We start from the raw sequence: 26,329 nt of genomic DNA, 5'->3' as shown, positions 1-26,329 counted from the left end.
TCTTGTTATCTCTCTCCTGTGTCTCTTTTTGTTGCTTCATCTTGCTGTGGCAGTTCTCCGTGTGGGGCAGCACTCCTGCATGGGAAGCACTACACGCAGGCCAGCACTCCACATGGGCCAGCTTGCTACACAGGCCAGCATACCTTCACCAGGAGGTCCTGGGCTTCGAACCCTGGACCTCCTATATTGTAGATGGGAGCCCAGTTGCTTGAGACACATCCACCTCCTTCATGTGTTTCTTTATCTAAGTGCTGATTATACAGTGGTGCTCGGCTCTTTAGGATATGTGCTCTTTTTCTGTATGTACATTATATTTCAATTAAAGAGTCAAGAAATGAAATAAAAATTAGAAAAATATATAGTAAGACTTGCAACATTTAAAATTATTATTAAAGAATAGTTAAATAAAACAGGGTTGTTTTTTTTTTGCCTAGCACCTTGCTCACTGGGCTCATGTTGATTTAACCTACAAATCTGTGAAAACTTAGGTGAAGCATCTTGGCATCTTACAGAAAATAAAGTAATTATCATTGTATCATCTTTAAATGTTAGTTTTTGCAAATTTTCATGCACACACAATTTATAGATTAATATTGGGTAATTAATAAAAATACATGCATTTATTACTGCAGCTTCTTCTGTGGTGAGGCCCAGGAACCCTCCACTGCTGCAATGGTAGGGGGCTGCTTTAATGAAACAATCTCTGTAGATGCCATTATATATATGTGAACTCAGATACTTCGAAAGCAAGACTCATGTAGAACCAGATGCATACAGCAGATCTGTGCATTATTAGGTATTGGTTCAAAAAATCCCAAACAACGATACAACAAAAAAATTGGACCAAGATATTACTTCCCAATGTTAGAAAGAATTGAGGGCAAAAGAGGTCATTCTGAGAAAATTGAAAAATTTCTTTACAATGAAACCTGCTTCTTGCTCTTTTTCTATCAAACTGATCTCAACAACTAAGCCCTTATTCCTTTCATAACTGTTCCAAAAATGTCTTGTAAATGAAAGGTACAGAAGGGGCAAGTGGCACTTATTTTAGGGCTGATATTAGTTGATATCAAAGTAGAAGTGGAAAGTATAGCTTCATTACTCTTATCCATGTGTAACTTTGTACCATCCTGAGCTCTCTCTCTCAGCTAATTCCTTCTAATAGCTGTACCTCAAGCCCACAATCGTAGGATCAAGTAGCTGATATTGCTAGTCTTAAAGCTAAGGTCACATAATGGAAAAACATAACACTGTAGAGGGATTTCTAATGGTTCATTTAAATGTCACATATACTCCAAAATACAAGTTAACAAGGCAAGTCAAATTTGAAGGCTGAAATTACCATTTACCTGGTGACCCTGGATGTTCTAAGCAGCCAAACAAGTTTAAACTTTGGTCTATAATTATATGTACAAAGGCAATAGAATTAAGTTTTTAAGGAGCATTCAGTTTGTCTAGATTATTATAGCTATTGGCCCTATAACCAATTTGTCCAACCTCTCCAGGGACTGCCTCTAACATGGGACTTTTTAAGTATGTTAATCCTAAATCTTCAGTTCCATGTATATGAGGATGCAACTGTTGTTTAGTGAAAGGAGTGGAGGATTTGGATTCAGGCAAGAGGGATTTGAGTTCTAGCTCTGTCATATTTCAGTTGCCTAAACTCAAGCCAGTAGCTTCGTTAGGCCTCAGCTTTCTCACATAGGGTGACTACTGCCCTCCTAGCCTCACCCTGAGGATCAAGTGACATAATATATTAGAAGCACTCTGCAAACTAAAAAATACTTCCTACATCTTAGGCCTTATTAATAAAATTTTGACATTTGGGCAGGTCTTCAAAATGTAACAGACAGCTGCTTTCTTTTCTCAGATTACTGAAAAGTTAATTTAAATGAATCATGCAAAGATATTGGTACAGCTAAATTTGCTGCAAGCTCCTGGAATGTTGGTTAATTTATTTGTCTCACTACCCAAATGACAAAGCAATTTGGGCATCTCAGCTGCCCTTTCAGAAAGGATGCTTTTGGTGTTGATGCTTTGTGTGTTCAGAATCAAGTTTATTGGGTAAGAAAATGAATGGATCAGTAAATGAGGCTTGCTTTTCAACCTGCTGCATCCTTAAAATAAATTTATACAACAAATAATCCAGGCTTAAAGCTCAATTCTGGCTAAAGGCAAGGCAGGGAAGAACAATCAACAATGAACAAACTTAATATTATTATTTCTATGTCTGGTATATAAATTAATTGCTTTGGATGGGGGAGCAACTGCTTTTTAAAGTAGTAGATTCTACTTTGAATAATTAAACTGTGGTTAGATTTTCAAGGTGCTCTTGAATTTTTTAAGCCTGTATCTCACACTTTTGTTTCTTAAGAATGATATTTAAACTGGAGTTTTAAGTAAAAGAAAAATTCATGGTATTACCTCCCTGTTAGCTACATATGTACAAGCTCAATTATTTATCACAGTATGTGTTATACAACTGCCATAAAATAAAATTCTAGACCTCCAAGCAAACTGTTTGATCAGCCTTGTATACATCTCTTATGAGTTACCTATGAGGGAGGCCTTGTGTTGTTTTGTCCATGGACAAATAAATGTCTCTGGCGTTAGTAATTTGCTACAGGAAGAGCAATTTATTTTAAATTTTTATTGGAACTTATGTGTGTGCAATTCAGTAGTCAAGTAGGATAAGTCAGATTAGGAAAGTTTCTCCTACTATTCTTTCTATCTGTGTTGTGTATTATGGTAGCTACTAGGCATATGTGATCATTGGACACTTGAAACATGGTTAGGGCCACTGACGTAATGAACTTTTAATTTTAGTTAATTTTAATTAATTAAAATTTAAATAGCTATATGTGACTTATGGCTACTCTATTGGACAGTGTAAGTCTATATATAGTGTTACAACTAATACATGTACAAGAAATTCCTCAAAGGGATAATTTTCTAAGAGAACAGTTGTCACTCTAGAATGTTGTTTGGTATAGGTTCTTCTTTTAATGTTTAGAAGTATAAGGATCTGTACACAGAAGCGGTTGTGTCTGATAGAGAAAATGTACAATAAAACACTAAGAGATATTTATCTGAACTTTATTAATTACAACAGTATCTCAATTCTCCTGAAAGTATATAGTCTATATATGTGTAAGATGTATTACTGGTTCCATACATAGTCAGGGCTTGGTGCCTAGATGGATGTAAGTAACCTATATCATAATTTCTGTACTCACAGGTTGGGGAGCATTATTCTAGAATGAAGAGGAATTAAAGGATAAAAGTAGTAAGGAGAAAAACTCACTAAAAGTATAGAAACACCTCATACCCAGTTAAGAAGCTCTGAATGATGAAGAGTCTTAGGGTATTTTGGAAACACTTTTGGAAGTGAGTGATTCCTCTTTTCATTTTGCCAATTATAGACTGGCTTCAGAAATGTAGAGAACCTCAGTGTTTGCCAAAGAAGTCATGCCCAATGGTCCATTTCCATGTCAATAGTAGCAGAATGGCTTGATTTAAAAATTAATACTGTTATTTAGTCATTAGCCACAAACATACCTCCTTTTGATGAAATGGACTCCCAACCCCCCACCCCTGCCCACCTTTTCCCCCTAGCTCTGTTTCTTTTAGAGGCACGGCACAGCACAGGTATCGTTAAGGCGAGGCGTAGGGACACGTGTTGGTTATCCACTCAAACTACCCATATAAATCAACAGTCTAAACGAAAACAATGTGCTTGTTACTACAGAATAAAGACAAGTTTCCTAGCCCCTCAGATTTCCACCCCAAGACCCTTCTGTTTAGAGGTTTTGAAGCTTCCATTGGCTGACAGAGAAGGGAGATGCTTAAGACTGTATCATCATCTTATCCTTAATTAAATGCTGACTTCACATTGTGAATCTAGAGAAAAATATTGGATTTTTAGACAACCTGGTTCTAGGATTACAAGTCTATTCCCCAGAGGTATGGATGGCAAAAGGGGAAGTATTCCTTTTAGTGCTGAAGTAAGTCCTGAGTTACTGAAAAGAAAATGAAATGTTAAACAAAAAACAATGTTAAACCTATATATTATGAGCTAACTTCAAACAACATGCTCCTATCTTTATATTCTCAAACATTGATGTAGTCAATAATCCTACCAGCTCTTAAAATAGGATGGCTATTTCAATTTATTGCTCCAGGTGACTTCAAAGCAATTTCCTCAGGTACTAAAACTTGACATTCTAAACAAATACGTTGCTCTTCAGAACAGGGCATACACCTGACTGGAGAATGCATTTTGTAACTCAGAGAACAATGCCGTGCTCTGCTCTATCACTTAATAATCAATTATGTTTCACAAAGGTATTCATAAGACATATGAGATCATTCCAGAAACCTGCTACCTTCTTCTTGACTTTGCTGGCACCGTTAATGAATCTGAACAATGCATGGACCATTCACTAAAAATTTATATTTTTCTGTTTTGGTGGGGAACACTTGCCCAAGTCCAAGTTATACATTTAGTTCTGTCTTCATTTTTTTTTTTCTCTTCAAAATAGTAGTTCTACAAAGCAATGAAGCACAGAAATTGGAAAATAAACCAACAAGCACTTATGGAGACAGATGTTGCCATCTACCTATCACATTGACATTTACCTGAATGAGGTTGGCAGCTGGGTTCCTTCTTTTCTCAAAGTGTTTCTGGCGGTGCTGTTCTTGTACTTTTAATGCAAAACCTGAGCCAAGAATGCCCTGGAACAAAATACAAAAATAGTACTTAAAAAATTTTTCAAAACCATTGGTACAAAATATGAATATTTAAAGAACAAAACTTAAAAGTGACATAACACGAGCAATATGCAACCTGGCATTACTTGTTAAAACAAACACCATTTCTCTTTATTATTATGCAGTTGGCCAATGGCAATATATGTGACAATACTGCCAAGAAATCTCACAGCTTCTGTTCTTCAGTAAGTCAACTAGGCATTGCCACTTACTGTCTTTTATGGTGTATTAAGAGGCACCATGATTACAAATAAGAATTACAATATTTTAAATGTTTGTATGTGGGGGGCGGGGAAGAGAAAGAGTGAGAGAGCATCTCTGTGACATTATTTTTCTATATCTAAGCTAGAGAGAATTATCTTATCCAGTGATTGAATTTAGAAGACACTAAGCTGAATTTTAAATTTGGGACAGTTAAAATCTGGCTGCTGTGGATATGGGAGTATTTCTAACACTTTGATGACACTATTAAATTTTATATTCTCCATCTATGAAATCGGAAGGGGGGATGTTTGCAATCCTCCATGATGCTATAATTTTCTACCTACCAAAGTAAACTTAAAGGGTGAGTAGGGGGCAGTTATTCAGAAGAGAGCATGGGTTATTGCAAAGCACATTCCTATTTTTCTCACTTTTACTCCCACTTTCTCAGCATTCCTTATTCTTTTGGTTTTGGCTTACCTAGTCAGATTTTGGGGCTAGTAAAATTAGTGTGCCCCTCCTGTGTTTATATTAGTTTGTGTGTGTGTGTGTGTGTGTGTGTCTAATTTGCTTTCCCTCTGCTTACCCATCTTGATCTGCTTCTTTGATCCCACCTCTTTTCAGTTTTCTTTTGGTCTACATTTATGAAAGCTAGATACTTCCTTTCAGCCTTGTGTTGCTTTCAGGGCCTGCTAAATTCAGTCTCTGGGCTTTGTCTGTAACTCTCCGCTTTATTGGTGTGGGACTTGGAGCTCTGCTGGAACTTACTTGCTAGCTATGAATTATTAGGTTTTTATTAAACTTCAAGGAGCCTAACCCTTAAGTTAGAGATGTGTGTCTTAAAGCACCAATGCAGTATTTTCCATAGGTAAGAAATGGTTGCTTTTCTTTTCTTTCTTTTCTTGTCCTTATTATGAATATTTTTTAAAGTAGCTCAGAGACGATCTAGGCTGCTGAGGAGATGGTAGGCTTCTTGTGTCTAGGAGGCATTAAGATTTGACTGGATGACAACTTGGCTGAGATATTTTTGGAATCTAGATGACCTTTAAGCTTCTTCTTATCTTGCAAGCCCAAAGTTCTAAGTGCATATGTGACAATAACCAGAAAATAAGTAATACAATCATGTCTGGAATATAGAATTACACATTAATACTCTTTCCTACAAATAGAGCAGTAATCTACTCCCTTATTAATTAGGATATATAACTGTGCCTTGAAATTTATAAATTACATCATAGGTTCTGTTTTCCATCTCTTTCAGTAACTGTCTCATGCTGTCTTAGATCTTCATTGCATGCAGACTGTGATTGCACAAACTAAGCTTTATAAGATCTGGGTCTCTATGATTTTGTTTGTAGACAAACATTTATTTCCCTCCATTAGAGGTTATAAAAATTGCACTCCGTTTCCAAATCAAGATCAACTCTGGTCAGTCATAATTCCTAATTTTTTCTGCTATAAGGTCATTTAGGAAAAATTCATCTATTTTCCTTTTGATGTCATTTTTCATGAAGTATAAATATTTGAGAGAATAGGAAACCTCAGAATTATATCATACATTAATAATATGCATTACAGGCACATACATTATATGCATATATATGTTTAATCTATTCATGTGAAGCATTAGTCAGATCTTGGAAACAGCAGTAACTACAATTTTTGAGCACTTACTATGTGGCTATTAGGTTCAGAGTTAAATCCCTTTTGAAAATGAAGACAGCCCTGCTTAGCACAAATCTAGCATATGCCAAACAAACTAAAATGTGCTGAAAATCACATTGGCATTGCTTAGAAGCATATATTAGTAGATGGCAAATGTTTGTTACATATCACTTCGGCTAGACTGTACATTACAACAGTTACTAAACCAGGTCTGCTCATCGTCTCATTATGGCTCCATTCCCATTTTCTTCTACCACTGTTAGTAGCCAGTTCAGTGCACCTAGGTAGAAGTCTGTTAAAATAAGGTCTGCTATGATATATATACACAACATGGCTTGATTTTTCAACATATGTGCCATGCCATCCCTATAAATAAAGACACCGAAAGATTCAGATTCTTAGAAATCGAGGTTAGTTTTAACTCATATCCTAGGATAGCAAGACTTAAGCTTCGAGATTTTAAGTTTTAGTACTAGGCTGACAAGCGCTACAGAAACACCAAGTAGAAAGAAATGTGTTTTGGTAAAAATTTTAAATATTGGTTATCTTCCAGATTAAATGATCTAATTTGTACCCCATACACAGAGAACAGGCCCTGCTAAAAGACAGTCTTCATTGTAGCAGGAGGGAAGGGAGTGTCCTGAGCAGGTGAAAGATCTCTCCAGGGCAATGCAGAGGAGCTGGGGCTGCCTCTGGGAGCTCATTGGCCCAGGGAAGAAGTAGGCCTTGGGGGAAATGACGCCCACACCCCAGTGGAGCTCTAGAAGAGTGGCCTTATAGCTCTGGGATGCTTCGAGGAAAGATGGGGAAAGTTGTTTCTCTTCCTATGTCCTCAGGCACACAACCCACCTCTAACTTTCTTTCATAAATCGCCATCAGACAACACAGTTGGTTGATGGGATCCATGGGGCAAAATGGCATTTCCAGTCACCTTGTTTTTTGCTTGTTTTTTAAGGTGTGCATGGACCTTCCATTCAATAAACAAGAACTCAGCACTTTGTGAGGCTGCAGCCAAAAAGATCTAGGACTAAAACTACTTTTCCTGAGATTGTTAGGGAATGTTCTGTGCAGGCAAAATTTTAATTTTCAACACTAAAATTTTAATTTAACTAAAAAAATATATAATCCCTTTGTTGAGAATCATTCCAAAATGGACTACTTAGTCTCTGACCTTTAACCCAATATTCAGACCCAGTTTAACCTCCTTGTGGTGGCTCAGAGTTTCATATGGGTATAGTCAGGCATTCAGAGGTGGGCTTACCCTTTCACATTTTGAGCACTTTTCTCCACTTGCCTTTTAAAATTTTTCTTTCTGTTAGTCTTTCACTGTCCCAGCCTGCTTCTGTTTCAGTTGCTGTAGTATTTGTTCTAATAGCCTTCCTCTATAGTTTCAAAGAATTGTGAATCTATGTAAACCAGGGTGATAGGCTAATGTGTCAACTCACCCAGTTGTTTGGTCAAGCAAGCACTGGGTTAACTGTAATACAAAGACATTTATGGGCTTTAGTTTACTGCATGGATGCCTGATTACATCTATAATCAACCAAGGAGATTGCCATCAGCAATGAGTGATGCTTTATCCAATCAGTTGAATGCCTTAAAAGGGGAAGTGATTTCAACTTTCAAAGAGAATTTACCAGCTAGCAGACAGCCAGCACTTCCTGGGAACTCATCAATGACCTTCATTGGAGCTCCTAGTTTGCAGCCTGCCTGTGGAATTTGGACTTGTGCATCCCCACGATCACACGAGAGACTTTCATAAAATCTCATACTATTTACAGATATCTCCTGTCAATTCTATTTCACTAGAGAACTCTGACTAATCCAGCTTGGTACTAGGAGTGGTTCTTGAGAAACAGAATCATAAACATGGGATTTCTGAAGTGGTTCTGGGAGCTTCTGCAATTGGATCTCTACTTTAATTGGACCCAAGGGTGCTAATGACTCCCTTTCCAATAATCAAGAGGCCACTAACAGTCCGTGCTGTAAGTTGGCAATGGAGATAGGCAAAATATCACCACAGGATTCCCCCACTACCATGCTTATAAGAGGCAAGGAACTGGGTGAGAGTGTTTTCAACATCTTAATAGAGTTTCATGGAATCAAAAGGTACAATGATGCTGGCTGGCTCCTCCTAGATACTCTGGATACAGTTATAAAAGACAGGCATGAGCTAAAGGCTTGAAATTTGTAACTTAAATACTGCATGAATGATGTGAAAGTTCCTATGTGTGCTCTGAAAGAAAATTTTGTTTCATGTAGTCACAGACTTGAGATCTCTGAAAACCAGACTCCAAGTCTCACTGTAAAAGTAGCAGAGTTACAAAGAAAACTAAAATCTCAACCTCACTTGGTGTCTGCTTTAAATTGAAAGCACTGATTGGAAAGGAGTGAATTCCTGAGGATTGGAATGGAGAAAAATGGGTTGATGATGATATTGGTGGGAACATTGGAACCATAAATTCTGCTGAGACTTTGCCAGATAAGCTTATGATGGCCTGCCTCAGGGAGTCCTGACCTCCTTCCAGCCCTGAGGTGGGAACCACCCATACTAACACCTGCACTGCCCAACCTCCACTCTACCTGAGGAATATGCCTTCCAAACCCTGCCTGAAGAGATTAATCTGGTCTCAGCAGACGATAATACAAAGGAATGCTCTGAGGTCAGTAGCTTGCAAGGCATTTCTAATCCTTCTCCTTACCCATCCCCACCATCCCTCTTCTCTTTGAGACCCATTACTAGACTAAAATCACAAGCAGCCCCCAAAGGTGAAGTACAAAGTGTGACCCATGAGGAAGAATGCTATATTCTAAAAGAACTGCATGAATTTTCCAACTTATATAGACAGAAATCAGGGGAATATGTGTGGGAATAGATATTAAGGGTATGGGATAATGGTGGAAGGAATAAAAAGCTGGATAAGGCTGAATTGATTGATATGGGCCCACTTGGCAGAAATTCTGGATTCAGTGCTGTAGCTTGAGGGGTTAGAAAGGGCTCTGACAGTTTGTTTGGGTGGCTGACTGAAACATGGACCAAAAGATGGCCTAGCATATCTGAGGTTGAGATGCCCAATTTGCCCTTGTATACAGTAGGACAGGGAATTCAAAGGCTTAGAGAGATTGGAATGCTAAAATGGGTTACCATTTAAGATCTGCCCACCCACCCCAGGGATGTCCAGAGCACACAGCTTTAACCAGGAATGTGAGGAATAAATTTGTAAGACTAGCCTCTTCATCCCTTGAAGAGCTCTGTGGCTGCTCTTCTCTGTAGTCCAGATATTACTGTAGGAACTGCTGTAATGGAACTACAGTCCTTATACATTATGGGGATGAATGGCTTTCTGGCTGGTAAAAGATAAGTATCAGTAGTTAATCACCAAAGAGAAAGGTAGACAGGGCTACTGCAATGAAAGGCAGACTAAAAGGAGCAATCAAAAGAGTCTCAGTTGGGAGTGGATATGGCTCAAGGAGTTGGGTGCCTGCCTCCCACATGAGAAGTCCCAGGTTCAGTTTCCAGTGTCTCGATGAGCAGACAACAAGCAGTCAATGTGCTGATGTAGCAAAACCAATGCAACAAGCTGATGCAACAAACTGATGCAATAAGGAAACACAATTAGCTGGGAGCGGATGTGGCTCAAGCGACTGGACACCCACCTCCCACATGGGGAGTTCCTGGATTTGGTTCCCCGTGCTTCCTAAAGAAGATAAGTGGACACAGCAAACATACAATGAGTGGACAGACAAGGGAGCCATTTCGGGGAGGGCAGGTGCGGATAAATAAATCTAAAAAAAAAAAGTCTGAGTCACATTGAGTTATGATATTGGCTAAAAGATCATGGGGGTACCTAGCAGTGAAATACATGGGCAGTCTACTAAATTCTATTTGATTTGTATAAGCAGAAGAGTTCAAGTTGAATGGACACAATCCTAACTTGAATAACAGACCCAGAGAATCATGGCCCCTTAATCAATTTCCAGACTTGAGACAGTTAACAGACCCAGAGTCCCTTGAATCAGAAGAAGGCCAGGTCCTCTTGGGGAAGGATCCCTTTAGGACACTGCCAAAAATTCATACTGTTAATCTTCCTCGCAGCTTTCCCCAAGGAGACCTATGGCCTTTTACCAGAGTAACTGTGTTTTGGGGAAAAGGAAATGATCATTTTGGAGATTATTAGACACTGGCTGAGAAGGGACATTAATTCTAGGAGACCCAAAATGTCACTGTGGTCCACCAGTCAGAGTAAGGGGCTTATGGAGGTCAGGTGATTGATGGAGTTTTAGCTCAGGTCTGTCTCACAGTGGGTACAGTGGGTCCCCAGACTCATTCTGTGGTTATTTCCCCAGTTCCAGAATGCATAATTGGAATAGACATACTCAATAACTGGCAGATCCCCACATCGGATCCCTGACTTGTGGAGAGAGGGCTATTTTGGTAAGAAAGACCAAGTGGAAGCCACTAGAACTGCCCCTCCCTAGCAAAATAGTAAATCACAAGCAATACCAGAATCCTGGAGGGACTGCAGAGATCTGAAGGAGGCAGGGGTGGTTATTCCTATCACATCCCCATTCAACTCTATTTTGCCTATGCAGAAAACAAATGGATCTTGGAGGATGACAGTAGATTATTGTAAACTTAACCAGGTGGTGACTCCAATTGCAGCTGCTGTTCCAGATGTGGTTTCTTTGCTTGAGCAAATCAACAAATCCCCCAGTAACTGGTATGCAGCTATTGATTTGGTAAATGCTTTATTCTCAATTGCCATTATTAAGGACGACCAGAAAGAGTTTGTTTTCAGCTGGTAAGGCCAGCAGTATACCTGCACTGTCCTGCCTTGGGGCTATATCATCTCTCTAGCCCTATGTCAATACATTGTCTTCAGGGACCTTGATCACGTCTCCCTCCCACAAGATATCACACTGGTCCATTATTTTGATGATATCATGTTGATAGATCCTAGTGAGAAATAAATAGTAATAGCTCTAGACTTATTGGTAAGGCATTTTTTGAGAGAGGATGGGAGATAAATCCAACAAATACACAGAAGCTTTCTGCCTCTGTGAAATTTCTAGGTGTGTGGTGTGTGGGGCATGTTGAGGTATCTCTTCTAAACTGAAGGATAAGATGTTGCATTTGGCCCCTCCTATGACCAAAAAAAGAGGCACAATGCTTAGTTGGTGTCTTTGGATTTTGGAGACAACACATTCCTCATTTGGGTGTGCTATTCCCATTTACTTAGAGACCAGAAAACCCACTCATTTTGATTGGAGACTGAAACAAGAGGAGGCTCTGTGATAGGTCCAATTTGCTGTGCAAGCTGCACTACTGCTTGGGCCATATAATCCAGCAAATCTAATAGTGCTGGAAGTGTCAGTGACAAACAGAGATGCTGTCTGGAGCCTTTGGCAGTCCCTATAGGAGAATCGCAAAGCAGACCCTTAGGATTTTGGAGCAAAGTCCTGCCATCCTTTGCAGATAACTACTCTCCTTTTGAGAAACAGCTTTTGGCCTGTGTAACAGTTTGATATTTCTCATGAATTCCAAAAATAGATACTGGATTATGTTTGTAAACTGGTTTGTACTTGAACATGATTAAATCATAATTAGGGCTTTGATTAGGCCATGTCAGTAGGGTGTTGAGTCCCTGTCCCTTGGTGGGTGGGGACTCACTCATAAAAGACATGGCAAAGGACAGGGTTGGAGTTTTGCTGTTAGAGTTTTGATGCTGGAGTCTTGAGCTGGAGATGTGGGAAGTAAGCACATAAAGAAGCTTGGTTGTGCAGAAGAGAAGCAAGCCCTGGGAAGAGAGGAACCCTGAGCCCAGAGAGAAGCAAGTCCTGAGAATAGAGGAACCCTGAGCCTGGAGAGAAGCAAGCCCCAGGAAGAGAGGAACCCAGGAAGCCTGAATCCTGGCAGATGTTGGCAGCCACCTTGCTCCAAGAAGTGGCAAAAGACGTTGGTAAGGGAAGCACCTTATGCTTTATGGCCTAGTAACTGTAAAATCCTACCCCAAATAAATACCCTTTATAAAAGCCAACAGATTTCTGATATTTTGCATCAGCACCCCTGTTGCTGACTAATATAGCCTATTTCTAGGCCTTAGTAAAGACTGAATGTTTAACCATGGGTCATCAAGTTGCCATGAGACCTGAGTTTCCTATCATGACCCACAAAACCATAAAGTATTATCTGACTCACCAAACCATAAAGTTAGGCATGCACAGCAGCACACCATAATAAAGTGGAAGTGGTATATACAAGACAGGGCTCAAGTAGGCCCTCAAGGCACAAGTAAGTTACATGAATAAGTTGATCAAATGCCCATGGTCACCTCTCCTGCCATGTTACCTTCTCTTTCCCAGTCCACAGGTTTAGCCTCTTGGAGAGTTCCTAACAATCAGTTGACTGAGGAAGAGAAAACTCAGGTCTGATTTACAGATGGTTCTGTATGATATACAGGTACCACCTGAAAGTGGACAGCTGCAGCACTGCAGCCCCTTTCTGGGACATTCCTGAAGGACAGTGGTGAGGGCAAATCCTCCCAGTAGGAGGAACTTTGAGCAGTGCACCTGATTGTCCATTTTGCTTGGAAAAAGAAATAGCCGGAGGTATGTTTGTACACTGATTCATGGGCTATTGCCAATGGTTTGGTTGGATGGTCATGGACTTGGAAAGAGGAATGTGGATAGACCTTTCTGAGTGGGCAAAAAACATGAAAATATTTGAGTCCCACATGAATGTTCATCAGAGTATGACTTCAGCAGAGGAAGATTTTAATAAGTGGATAAGACAACCCATTCTCTGGCTAATGCTCAGCCTCTTTCCCCAGTCACTCCTGTCATTGTCCAATGGGCTCATGAACAAAGTGGCCATGGAGGTAGGGATGGAGGTTATGCATGGGCTCAGCAACATGGACTTCCTCTCACCAAGGCTGACTTGGTATCGCCACTGCTGAGTGCCCATCTGCCAGCAGCAGACTGACACTCAGGCCCCATATGGCACTACTCCTCGAGGTTATCAGCTTGCTATCTGGTGGCAAGTTGATTACATTGGACCACTTCCATCACAAAAGGGGAAGCAATTTGTTTTAACTGGAACAGACACATACTCCAGATATGGGTTTGCATTCCCTGCATGCAATTCTTCTTCCGAACTACCATCTGTGGACTTACTGAATATCTTACCCACCACCATGGCATTCCACACAGCATTGCTTCTGATCAAGGAACCCATTTCACATGCCCATGGAATTCAATGGTCTTACCATGTTCCTCATCATCCTGAAGCAGCTGGATTGAAAGAATGGTGGAATGGACTTTTGAAGACTCAATTATGGCACCAAATAGGTGGCACTCCCTTGTAGGGCTGGGGGAATATTCTCCAGGAGGCTGTGTATGCTCTAAATCAGTGTTCACTCTATGCTGCTATTTCTCCCATAGCCAGGATTCATGGGTCCAGGAATCAAGGGGTGGGAATGGAAGTGGTACCAGTCACTATTCCCCCTTTTCCACTAGGAAAATTTTTGCTTTCTTTCCCTGAAATTCTATGTTCTGCTGATCTACAGGTCTTAGTTTCAAAAGGAGGGGTGCTTCCACCAGGAAACACAACAATAATTCCATTGAACTAGAAGTTAAGACTGACACCTGGCCACCCTGGGCTCCTTATGCCTCTGAATCCACAGGCAAAGAAGGGAATACTGTACTAGAAGGGGTGATTGATTCTGACTGTCAAAGGGAAATAGGACTGTACCTACATAATGGGGGTAAAGTAGAGTTTGTCAGGAATACAGGAGATCCTCTAGGGCATCTCTTAGTATTGCCATAACCTGTGATTAAAATCAATGGAAAATGGCAACAACCCAATCCAAGCAGGACTAGCAATGGCCCAGAATCTTCAGGAATGAAAGTTTGGGTCACCCCAACAGGCAAAGAACCACAAGCTGAAGTGCTTGCGAAGGGTAATGGGAACATGGAATGGGTAGTAGAAGAAGGCAGTGATAAATATGACCTTTGACTATGTGACCAGTTACAGAAATGAGGACTATAATGGTCATGAATCTTTCTTCCTTGTTTTGTTATTAGTGTGACTGTATATTTATATAAAATTAATATCTTTGTTTTCTTCCTTAACTTTTCCCCTTATCATATGACAAAGGTTATAATAGTTAATGTCGTAATATTTAAGGATGCCAAGTTTAAGAGTGAATATTACCTAAGGACTTGTACCCTCTTCTGGAGGGAATTAATGCATTTCTGATTGTATGCAGGACAGCTGAATATTGCTAGGTAGAAATATATAAATGTATGTTTGTTGTTGTTTCTATTTAGAGACTAAGTATGGTTTCAAGTGATATGTATGGCTGCCTCATTGATAAGGGGTGGACTGTGATGGCTAGGCTAATGTGCCAACTTAGCCAGGTAATTGCACCAGTTGCTTGGTCAAGCAAGCTCTGGGTTAATTATAATACAAGGACATTTATGGACTTTAATCATCAGTGAGTTGATAGCATAGATGGCTGATTACATCTACAATCAATCAAGGAGATTGCCATCAGCAATGAGTGATACTTTATCCAATCAGTTGAAAGCCTTAAAAGGGGAAGTAATTTCAACATTCAGAGAGAATTTTCCAGCTTGACTTCAGACAGCCAGCATCTTGTGAGAACTATCAAGGACCTTTGTCGGAGCCCCTGGTTTGCAGCCTGCCTGTGGAATTTGGACTTGTGCATCCACATGGTCATGTGAGAGAATTTTATAAAATCTCTTACTATTTACAGATATCTCCTATCGATTCTGTTTCCCTATAGAACCATGACTAATACAATCAGCTAATCAAACTTTTCTCTAAAGTAAGAATACACTGTGGGATTTATTCTTAAGAGGCTCTCCTGTGAGGACAGCACATACACCATTGTCTATTTATCAACTCAGAGATGGCAAACTTCCTGTTCATAATTTTCCTCTGTCTCACTGAGGTTGCTGTATGTGTGGCCTCATGATAAGAATAAATAAAAGCATCAGGTATTCTGTGCCATTATTTTGGGGGAAAAACCCCAAGCTTGCTATTTATTGCTTCTAAAGTTATTTCGCTGCAGGGAATCTGATTATTGATTGAGTCTCTGCTCAGTTCTAGATTGCTGAGATTGCTAGAGGAGTTGACTTTGAATAAGGGAGGTGCTTTTATTATTCTCCTTGATTTCTCCATTTTACAACAGGAAACATTTCCAGCTCCAAATGAGTAAGGGAAGTCATAGTTATTGAAAGGTTTCCTCATGACAAGCATATAACTTACATGATCACATTGGTCTTCACAAAATATCTCTGGGCTCAGTATTTCTTCAATTTTTTTGATGAAAAAAAAATGTACCCAATGTCACAGGTAACACAGGACAAAGAATTCAAACTGAGCTCTAATGCTCAGGCTTAGGCAGGGTCTTTTCGGTCTCTTCTCTTTGATTTTGAGTGGTCTGGGATGGAACTATCTAGTCAGTCCAGAGTTGGGTGTTGTCAAGGAAGAGCATCTTCTGCACTTATTAATAAGGCAGAGGAGAAGCAGTGAGAGCTAAAGGCTGTAGTGCTGCATATCCCCATCTGACCTCCACACTCCTTGACTTCCTTTCAAGACCCTGGGGTCTTTGCTTGGCAGAGGCTGAGCCATAGCATCAGCTTTTGTCTGGGACAAGAGAGGGACTATTGTTCCTTAAACATGCCGGCCACCACTGTCTTAACACTCCTTTTTGTTGGCTCTTGTTTCCCTGGGGTAGAGTGAACAAAAGAGCTTGGGGGTGGGAGCAAATTTTAATATTTTGACCGAATGCCTTTAAAGCAATGAGGATAAAATGATCAGAAATACAAGCTACATCTATTAAGGAGAAAATTAATCAGAAGCTTGGGAGAAGATAAATGTGCTCTTCATTCTGATAAGATGCAGAAACTGCTCATTAAGAAAAATCAATGATGATGACACAGAAAATAAATCAAACACCACATTTAAAACACTTTAAGGTCATACGCTTTTCACTGAAATGGATCTGAAGAGATAAAAATTCCTGTTGCACACATCCATCTCTTCAGTAGAGCACACAATATAAGCCAAATTGGAGCTATCAGTTTAAGAAGAAAAATATCTTTAAATCTTTGCAAAGATTTTGTATGTATAAGTAGCATTCTAAGAGGTGATATCATCTGAATTATTATTTTGTCATAAAGACCTGATTGGTATTAAACACTCAGGTTATCTCCAAGGAAAGACAAATATTTTATAAATTATCCACCAAGATATATTATTTAAAAAATTCAACATTACAATAGAAAAATTATATTTTTAAATGATATAGATATGTTCACAGGTACATCAATATGCAGAGAGCTAATAAACTTTTAAGGCCTAATTTAAAATGCTTTATTTTTGCAAAGATACTCACGGCAGGTAGTGCAAAGAAAGAAATGCCAAGGAGTGCAAAGCCTGCAGAAAGCAATCTTCCCAGCCAAGTTAGGGGAGTTTTATCTCCATAGCCAATCGTTGTCAATGTAATCTAAAAACAAAACAAATACAACATGCAACTGAAGTACTTGAGAGGAAAGTCAGGACCTGTGAGCAGGAGGCAAAGCAATGTTTTCACTAAATCATCTTTCAACAAGCCTTGCTGATGCATTTTATTACTGTGCTTTAATTTTTCCATGACGCATAACAGAACTTCTCTTTGTTTAAGGAAGGGAATAACCTACATACTTTTTCCTCTCTTTTAACACAATTTTCCATCTTTTCTAAGTGTATTAGAAGAAAGGCTATGTAAGTAAGTAGATAACCATCAGTGATACAGATATGATAGCACCATGGATTTAGGATCAGATCAGTATACAAAACAATAACTTATGTTAATTAAGGCTGCCCATTTATTACCGTGGCAGGCATTTCCTGGAAAGTCGGGTGGGTGAAAGGTGTGTGTTATAATTTTGGGTGGAACAAAAATGAGAGGCTCCTGTCCAAGATATTTACAGTACGGTAGGGGAGACATGCCACACACATAAATATCTAAAAAATAAAATAGGACTAGATAGGTGTTATGATGGATGCTCAGACAATCTCTTAAGAAAATTCTCGGAAGAGATGGATTATTAGCAGCTAGGAGGCCTGTATGGGGGAAATGCATCTTAACTGGGTTCTGAAAGAGGGGTAACATTTTGAGGCAGAAATGATAAAGCGGGCAGTCTGGGGTGGGGTGGGACAACGACAGTGTGACCAGCTGGACAGCAGTGAGAACAAACAGGGTAGGTTCTGGAAAGTAGAGTTGTTCAGTTGGACTGGAGCCAACTAAGTTTGAAGGTGACTTATGAACAGATATGCTAAAGTAGATAAGAAAGTGCCTTTGGAAAACTGATCATGGTACCAGGCACTCCCATGCTTAACTCTTTCCAGAGACTTTCCTCCCACTTTCAACCAGGTCCCAGCACCTTTCCCTGGCCTACGTGGTGCTAAGAATCAGGGCTTTGCCTAGTTTTCTGACATTGTTTTCTGTCTTTCTCTCATTCTGCTTCCAGCACATCTGCGTTATTGTTCAGCAGTGTACCAAGCTTTTTCTCACCTCTGGGTCTTGGCCCTTGCTGTTCTTTCTTCCTAGATTTCTCTTACCTCCCAGCTCTCCATTCTGGTATCTACACCATTGATCATCTTATTTAAGCCAGTTCCCTGCCAATTGTTCTCTAAATCCTTCCCCTGTTCATTTTTATTCATAGAAGTTATCAATATCTGAAATGAAATCATAGATTTATTAAATTACTTGCTTATTGTTTGACTTCCCCACTAGAAAGTAAACTTCATGTGGGCTAGGACTCTGCCTTGCTCACTGTTATATTCTACCACTTAGCATAGTACTTGGGATACAGTCATCGCTCAATAAATAAGTACTGAATAAATGAGTGAAACCCTTATATGTCTGGATTTGGATTCTGCTTTCTGTTTTGAAGCCAGGACTACTTAGGAAAGGCTTTTTGGGGCAGTGTACATAATGTGATCAGAGTGGAGCTTTTAGAACCTGAAATTATGGCAGTAATATATAGGATGGATTGGAAGAGGGAGAATGAGAGGGGGGGAGACCCCTTAAGGGTATACTGAATTGGAACAGTGGCACTGGGACTGTATCGAGGTGGAGAGTAAAGAGAGATGTTTAGGAAGTTCAACAGAAACAAATATATTGAATAACTGGGGTGAAGGGGAAGACTAAGTCAACAATGACTTGAAAATTTCAAGTGAGAAGATGGTTGTATCATAAATAACAATAAGATAATGAGGTAGAGAAGGTTTTGGAGTAGAGATGAAGAGTTTGGTTTTGCAAATACTGTTTTTGTTTTAAATGTCAGTTTGACTTTGATATAGAAATGTACAGAGGAAATTGAGAGCAAGAATTTGAGTCTTGAGAGAGAGATTGGGGTATGAGATTTGGGGTGCAGATAGGGCTCAAGGACACTTCAGGGGACAAAAACATTGAGGAGAAGGAAGAGAAAGGAAAGTCTGAGAAGAATAAACATTTTTTTAAATAGGAGAACTAAGAAACAAATGGAGAGAAGTTTCACAAAGGACCAGGTGATCTCTGGTATCCCAGGTTAACAAAGAGAAAACAATGAGAATAAGGCTTGACAAACTACATTGGTTATGGGAAATAAGTGGTCTCTGGTGATCTCTGAGAACATGGTTTTAGTAGAGTTGGAGATAGGTAGAAGTTCTATTACAAGATGATATGGAACAAGACAGATGGTAAGCAAGTGGACTCAGCAAATGTGGCCTATCTTAGCTTCAACTTTCAAAATAGTCATCTACACATGCTATGTCCATGTCTTCACCTTACTCATGAATTGCAACCTTGAACACATGCCTCTGAGACTGCTCTAATCAAAGCCACCACTAAGCTCCATGATCCCAGACCTTTCAGAAGCTTTCAAACCAGCTGACCACCACTTCCTAGAAGCACCCTTCTCTTTCTGCTTCTATGGTTTTCCTTTTATATCTCTGGCTGCTTCTTTTATGTCTACTTTGCTGGTTCCTCTAAGTCTAGTTGACCTTTGAATATTGGGTTCCTTAGGGTTTGATTCTGGGTCTTTTTCTCTCCCTTTAAAAAAAAACATTCTTCTCTGGCTTTCCTTTCTCTTTTTATCCATTTTTTCCTCTCTTCCTAGGTGATCTCAAATGTTCTCATGGATTTAAATACCGTTTTTATGCTGAACACACCAAATTAAACCTCCAGGCCAGAACACTCTTCCGATTTCTGAATTCACATATCTGCACTTGACATTTATATTTGGATATCTCAAACTTATTTAAATTTCACTTGTCTAAAACAGAACTTATTTCTCTCCAACCTGTCATTCCCTTAATCACATCCTCTCCCATTTCAATCAAGTGCACCAACATCCAGCCAGTTATCCAAGATTATTCCCTTTCCCTCACTCCCCACACTGAATCTATCATCAAGTCCCATTGATGATTCTAACTCCCTGAAATATCCCAAATGCATCCCCTTCTCTCTCTTTACTGCCCTGTGGTAGACGAGGCTGCCAACACAGCCTCTTAATTGTGCTCATTGCTTTCATTCTTTCCTCTCTCCAGTTCCTCCTCCACACACAGGCAAGGGATAACATTTTCTGAATTGCCTTTAAAAATCCTTCAGTAGCTACTCACTGGATTCAGAATGCGTTCTAAACTCCTAATGACAGCCTACACGATCTAGTCCCTGCCTGGCTTTCCAAGATCATCCCAAGTTTCACTCCCTCACTGCACTTTAACCACTGTGGCCTTTCAGCTCTGCAGACAAGCCAACATTGTTCCTGCTGCAGGGACTTTGCGCACTGTTTCCTCTGCTGGGATTGCTCCTTTCCCCACTCTTCCTAGGACTCCTCATCCTTCAGGTCTTATCTGAAATACTCCCTCATCAGAGAGACCTTCCCTATCAACTCTGTCCACAATAAAGTGTAAGGTCACTCCATGTCAGCCCTTTATTTTTTTAATAGCACTTACTAAGTGGTAATTTGCTGTATTTTTCTTTGGAGGGGGTGTCCCTGTCTCCTTTAGTTGAAGAAGGAATCATGTCTTATTATTCTATCTCCCTAACATCTAGCCTGATGCTTGCCATGAAGTAGGAGGAGCTCAATAAATAGTAAATAAATGATAAATCTTTTCAAGAAGGTTGGCAGCAAATGGAATGACAAATATAGGACTCTTGGAAATCTCTGACTTGAAGGGATACTTTCTAGGATGTACGTGTGCATGTTTGCAAAGAGGGTGAGAATGAAGAAGCAAGGAGTGGTGGCTGTAACTGATGGAGTAAGGCACTCAAGGAGGCAGAGAAATAGGATCAGGGCCCAGTTGAAGGGTTATCTTTGGCAATGTAAAAGGATACCTCTTCCTTTGGGGGAAGATGCATTCACAGTGTCAGGTGCAGGGGAGGACTGGGAATACTTGTGTCAATAACCTTCAAATTTCATGAGAGAGAAGAGGGTATCATCTGTGGGGAGTGAGAGGCTCAGAACAAGGGAACTGGTTTGGGGCTGTGAAGGTGGGAAAGGGTGTCAAGTAGATGTCAACTAAAGGCCTACTGGGCAGATGAGGCTCTCCAAGGTCAGACAGGAGAGATTTACAGGAAGACAAAGAAGTCAAGTTATTAAAATGCTACCAGTGTTATCAGTACCAGACTCTCAAAGGAAGTCCTTGAGAATGCAGAAAAAAATGTCAGGTTCCTAACCTTAAATATGTGGGGAAAATTTTAACTATCTTTTCTGCCAAATAGCTTAGTCCTTTTACAGCAGTTTATTAATAATATTAAACTGCAGGAGAAATTTCATGGTTTGGTCACAGCAAAAATGTTACATTTCATGGTTTACACTACCTTCCAACAATACATTAGAATTATTCTACTTGGCCGAGTGCCTAGAGAGTGAATTTTGAACCAAAGAATGAGACACAAAGTGTTGACGTGCTCAGTGTTTTACCCTCAATAGAAAGGAGTGCCTGCTTCCTTTCCTTCTGAATTTAAAGTTGCCCCTTCCTCTTATGGGCATGGTTTGTCGGGAGAAGAGAATGTTGTGAACTGTGAGAGCAGCACCCAGGGAGCCCCTCTAGGGTGGGCAAAGACTCTTTTTTTTTTCAAAGACTCTTTTTACCCTCTCTCTGCATTTTGGTTGAGAGCCCTGTGGCATCCACATTTCACTGGATGTAAGAGATTTGACTGACCAGTAGCTGAGGCCCTGGCCAACAGCTTTCTCCATTCTGATCCCAAAGGAGCCCTGGGGAGTTTCTTCATTCAAAGCTGAGGAGCATTTGGTGCAAAGGTAGGCAAAGGTAGACCTGAGATGGATTTGGCAAAGGGGCAAGTTTCATCTCCCTCCATGTCTGGGAGGAGTGGAGGTGGAGGTTTTTTCTCTCTGCATTCCTGGGAGATTGGTGACAGTCTCCCTTTGCTTCATGACTATAGGGTGCACCATTTTGCTTCTTGTGGATGCAAGGGAACAACTGGGCTTCATGATTTGAACATGGGAGACAGCACCAGAGAGGAAATTTGTAGGTCTTTAAGATGCACTTACAATAAAATGATGCACGCCTTCTCCAGGAATTCACACTGACCCTTCTGCTTGATCTAGCTGTTGACTTTCTAAGGCAGCTGCATTCCATAAAACCATGAGTTGGTCTCTCTTCAGATGAATTGTACATAAATAGTCACTGAATCTCTGGACCTTTCAAAGCTGTCCTTGACATACCTGTGACTCTCCTTGGTGTGATACAACTACATTATGTTTCTTTTCTTTTCCTAGCACTTGGAAAGTCCTGCTAGTGTTTATCATTTGCTCCTTTTCAAATGACCTGAGTAGCAGAAGCCTTCCTCCTGGCATTTATTCTCTCACCTTTGAGCTAAACAATTAATTCAGTTCCGCCTTCTAGAAATCCTGTGAATCTTTCAGTGCCTGGAACTCAGTAAAATGATTAGTTTCATTTGGTCTGAGAGTCAGAGAAAGGCAGGACTGCATGGAACCTCATGACATCAACTCTCCAGGAATCCTTGGGGTGCTCAGGGAACAGCAGCTTGTTCTGGAGAGCCTTGGGGGGTTGTATGTGTGGTCTTCAGGGGATTGTAGGGAATCATGCCTGTAGTTCACTGTTGAATTGTTTGATAGGACTGTTACTTTGTTTTCTGGGAAAACATCTCACAGATCTTCAAGGATACAGTAGCACCCTGATAGCAGAGCTTGGCCAAATGATTTATTTTATCATATTGCTTTTTTTTTTCCTTCTTTTTTTTAAGGTACTAGGGGCCAGGGATTGGACCTGGGACTTCATATGCAGGAAGCCAGCACTCAACCACTGAGCCACATTGGCTTCCCTGAGTTGTTTTTTCACTTGTTTTACTTGTTATTTGTTTTTTGATGTTGTTTTTTGAGGAGGCACTGGGAACTGACCTGGGACCTCCCATGTGGGAGGCAGGAACTCAACTGCTTGAGCCACATCTGTTCCCTATTGTACCTTTTATCAGTATTGCCTGCAGAGTGTAAAGGAAGATTGTAAGCTGGACCCATATCTAGTGAGCAATACAGAATGCAACAAATATTTGTAAAAAGATCTGACCCTCTCCTGGAGAACACTGCCATCACTAGAGCTGAAATGAATGGCGGCAGCTGCTTCTACACTGAGTGCCTCAGTGACGCCTAGTCAGAAGGTCAGGTGATGGTCAAGAATAATAGCATGTCATTAATGTAGTGATATAGGCAGGCATGAACCTACAGAGCCAGAGTGATTTTGGAAAAATTAACTATAGTAAGGGAGTACAGTTATAATGAAAACCAAGTAAACAAATAATGTACCTTCCCTGAAATACCAGTCTCCTTTGAGAAGTCCATCATTAAATAAATATTTATGAATAATATATATTCCTCTGATGATGCTACTTGCATCATCCTCATATTTTATAATCCTTTGCCAGTTCTATATGTGCGCATGGCATTAGTGTGCAAGGGTTGAGTCCAGTGTGTGAGGGTGCTGGAGTCAAACCCACTGATTTTGTTCATATTGAGTAAACTATGGCAATGTTTCACAAACTCTTAGAGGGGGGGATGAGAATGTTGGGATTGAGGGTATGTTTTCAGGATGACAGAAAGGACAAAAATGTTATTGGTTAATGGGTTCTGCTCATACAAATACATTTTTGATAATTTCTGAGTCAGAGCATTTAATTCTCTTCTAATATATACAGTGTTAAGTGAATCACATATATGTAACCTACTCACAAATGTTTAGATAATAGATAGAAGGATATAATAAATGTTGAAAAATGCTAAAACTCAGTAGATCTGGGTGAGAGGGTTTATTGTGGTTCTGTGTATTATTTTTTTGCAAATTTCCTGTAAATTTGAAGTTATTTCTAAATAAAAAGTTAAAAAAATAAATAAAAAAGTGAATCAAAATACATTGGACTTCTATTCTGTATGTAGCAAATACATTTCAAGGGAAAGTGCTGAACCATGCTATAGATGATTCAATGTAAAAAATAACTTTTTTTGAGTTATTCTTTGTAGATTAGACAATTTTCTGATATTATATATCAACACATGGGAATACAACAAAGAAGCCTCCTTAATTGAAAATACTGTGATAACTTTTTGTTTGGTTAGAGAATTTGATTAAAGCAGATAATCACAAAGATATATTTTAAGTATTTTAACCTAAAACGCATAAATGTACATTCATTTCCCAATACTCTTAATGAAGGTTGTATCTTGCAATTGGAATTCTGCTTCATCTTTCTTGCATAAATCACACCCATAATGTATTATCTATTATTCTTAATTTCAGTGTGTTAAATTAAAATTTACTAGTAGAGTATGAACGTGACTTTTGTGAAGCTATCTGAGTACAGAATTTTATATATTTGGGAGTTGTTCTCCACATAGTTGTGTGCCCCTGCCCCCAATCCCATAGTAACAAGTTTTTAAAAAAACACTTTATTTCAAATTCAAAAAAATAAAATAAGAGAAAAAGGCAGCTCAACAAGTTATGGAAGCATTATTCCTAAAAAGTTCTGTCCAGGCACTTTCATCTCATCTAATTCCAGCTACTACCTCAGTTGTTCCTCTAGTGTTCATAAAGATACACAGATGAACACGGATTAATTAAATGACATAGTCAAGGTCTCCTTATTAATGAAAAAAAAAACAGAAGAGTAAAAAATGCTTAGTCATATTCATATCTCACAAAACCAAACCTCATATTCTTTTTTTGATCTTTAGCATTAATATAGTACCAACTTTGCTTTTGATACAAAAACATTACAATGTTGTTAACTAGAGCCTATAACTTACATTAGTTATATTTTCCCCATGGGTCACATTTTTAATACCCTGCAGTAGAACATTCCTATTTTTATATTATTAACAACAATTCTCATCTACTGCCAAAATCATTGTTATACATTTCCTACATTATTCTCCAACTGTGCTCCAACTAATATTAATTTCCCTAAACTACTTGTTTCAGCCACTAAATCAACAGTGATTGTTACATTCATTATAATGTGTTACCATTAAGTCCAACCATTATCACATATTTACATTTGGTAAATTAGTAAACATTCTACATACATCCAGCATTGTCTCTCCATTCTCATCCCACACTCCATCTCCCATTAACCTATACTTCATAGTCTAACTCCATAAGTCTACTCATTATATTTAGTTCATATCACTGAGACCATACAATATTTGCCCTGTTGTGTCTGGCTTATTTCACTCAATATAATATCCTCAAGGTTCTTCCATGTTGTCATGAGCCTCCCCAATTGATTTCTTCTTATAGATGAATAATATTTCTTTGTACAAATATACTGTATCTTGTTTATCCATTCAGATAAACAGACACTTGGGTGTTTTCCATCTTTCAGCAATTTTGAATAATGCTACTATGAACATCAATGTGCAAATATCTGTTCACTTCCTTGCTTTCAGTTCTTCTGAATATATTTCTAGTAATAGAATTGATGGATCATATGGAAGATCTATGTTTCCTGAGGAACCTCCAAATCTTCTTCCACAATTTTATACTATTTTACACTTCCACCAACAGTAAAGGAGTGTTCCTATTTTTCCACATTGTCTCCAGCACTAGTAGTTTTCTGTTTTTTAAATAATGGCCATTCTGAATGGTGTAAGATGATATCTCATTGTAGTTTTGCTCTGAGTTTCCCTAATAGCTAGTGATATTGAACTTCTTTTCACATGTCTTTTGGTCATTTGTATTTCCACTTTGGAAAAATGTCTCTTCAATTCTTTTGTCCATTTTTAAATTGGGTTGCTTGCTATTTTGTTGTTGTGTGATCTCTTTATATAATGGGGATCAATCCCTTATCAGATATATGGTTTCTGACCATTTTTTTCCCATTGAGTTGGCTATCTTTTCACCTTCTTAACAAAAGCATTTGAAATACAAAAGTCTTTAATTTTGAGGCAGTTCCATTTATCTGTTTTTTCTTTTGTTCCTCGTGCTTTGGGTGTAAGGTCCAAGAAACCACCACCAAGCACAAGATCTCATACATGCTTCCCTCCATTTTCTTCTAAGAGTTTTATGGTCCTATTTTTTATATTTAGGTCCTTGATCCATTTTGAATTAATTTTTGTATAAGGTGTGGAATACTGTCTTTCTTTTAGATATGGATATCCA

The 26,329-nt window shown here is 39.2% G+C and overlaps 1 protein-coding gene across 4 annotated transcripts in view; it reads right to left on the bottom strand.

Annotated features, from left to right (window-relative positions):
• KCNQ5 (potassium voltage-gated channel subfamily Q member 5) overlaps positions 1-26,329 on the bottom strand; it is a 655,428-nt gene that overhangs the window by 95,225 nt on the left and 533,874 nt on the right. For all 4 annotated transcript variants that reach the window (XM_004475978.5, XM_071218551.1, XM_004475979.5 and 1 more), the window contains 2 exons: positions 17,061-17,171; positions 4,639-4,734 (listed from right to left, as the gene is read on the bottom strand). In XM_004475978.5, the coding sequence (XP_004476035.1) occupies positions 4,639-4,734; positions 17,061-17,171 (207 nt within the window). The remainder of the gene's footprint in view (positions 1-4,638; positions 4,735-17,060; positions 17,172-26,329) is intronic.

The sequence above is a fragment of the Dasypus novemcinctus genome, chromosome 11 (genome assembly GCF_030445035.2).
Source record: "Dasypus novemcinctus isolate mDasNov1 chromosome 11, mDasNov1.1.hap2, whole genome shotgun sequence".
Classification (NCBI taxonomy): domain Eukaryota; kingdom Metazoa; phylum Chordata; class Mammalia; order Cingulata; family Dasypodidae; genus Dasypus; species Dasypus novemcinctus.
Note: the sequence above shows the minus strand (reverse complement) of the source record. Positions and strands in the feature narration are given on the sequence as shown.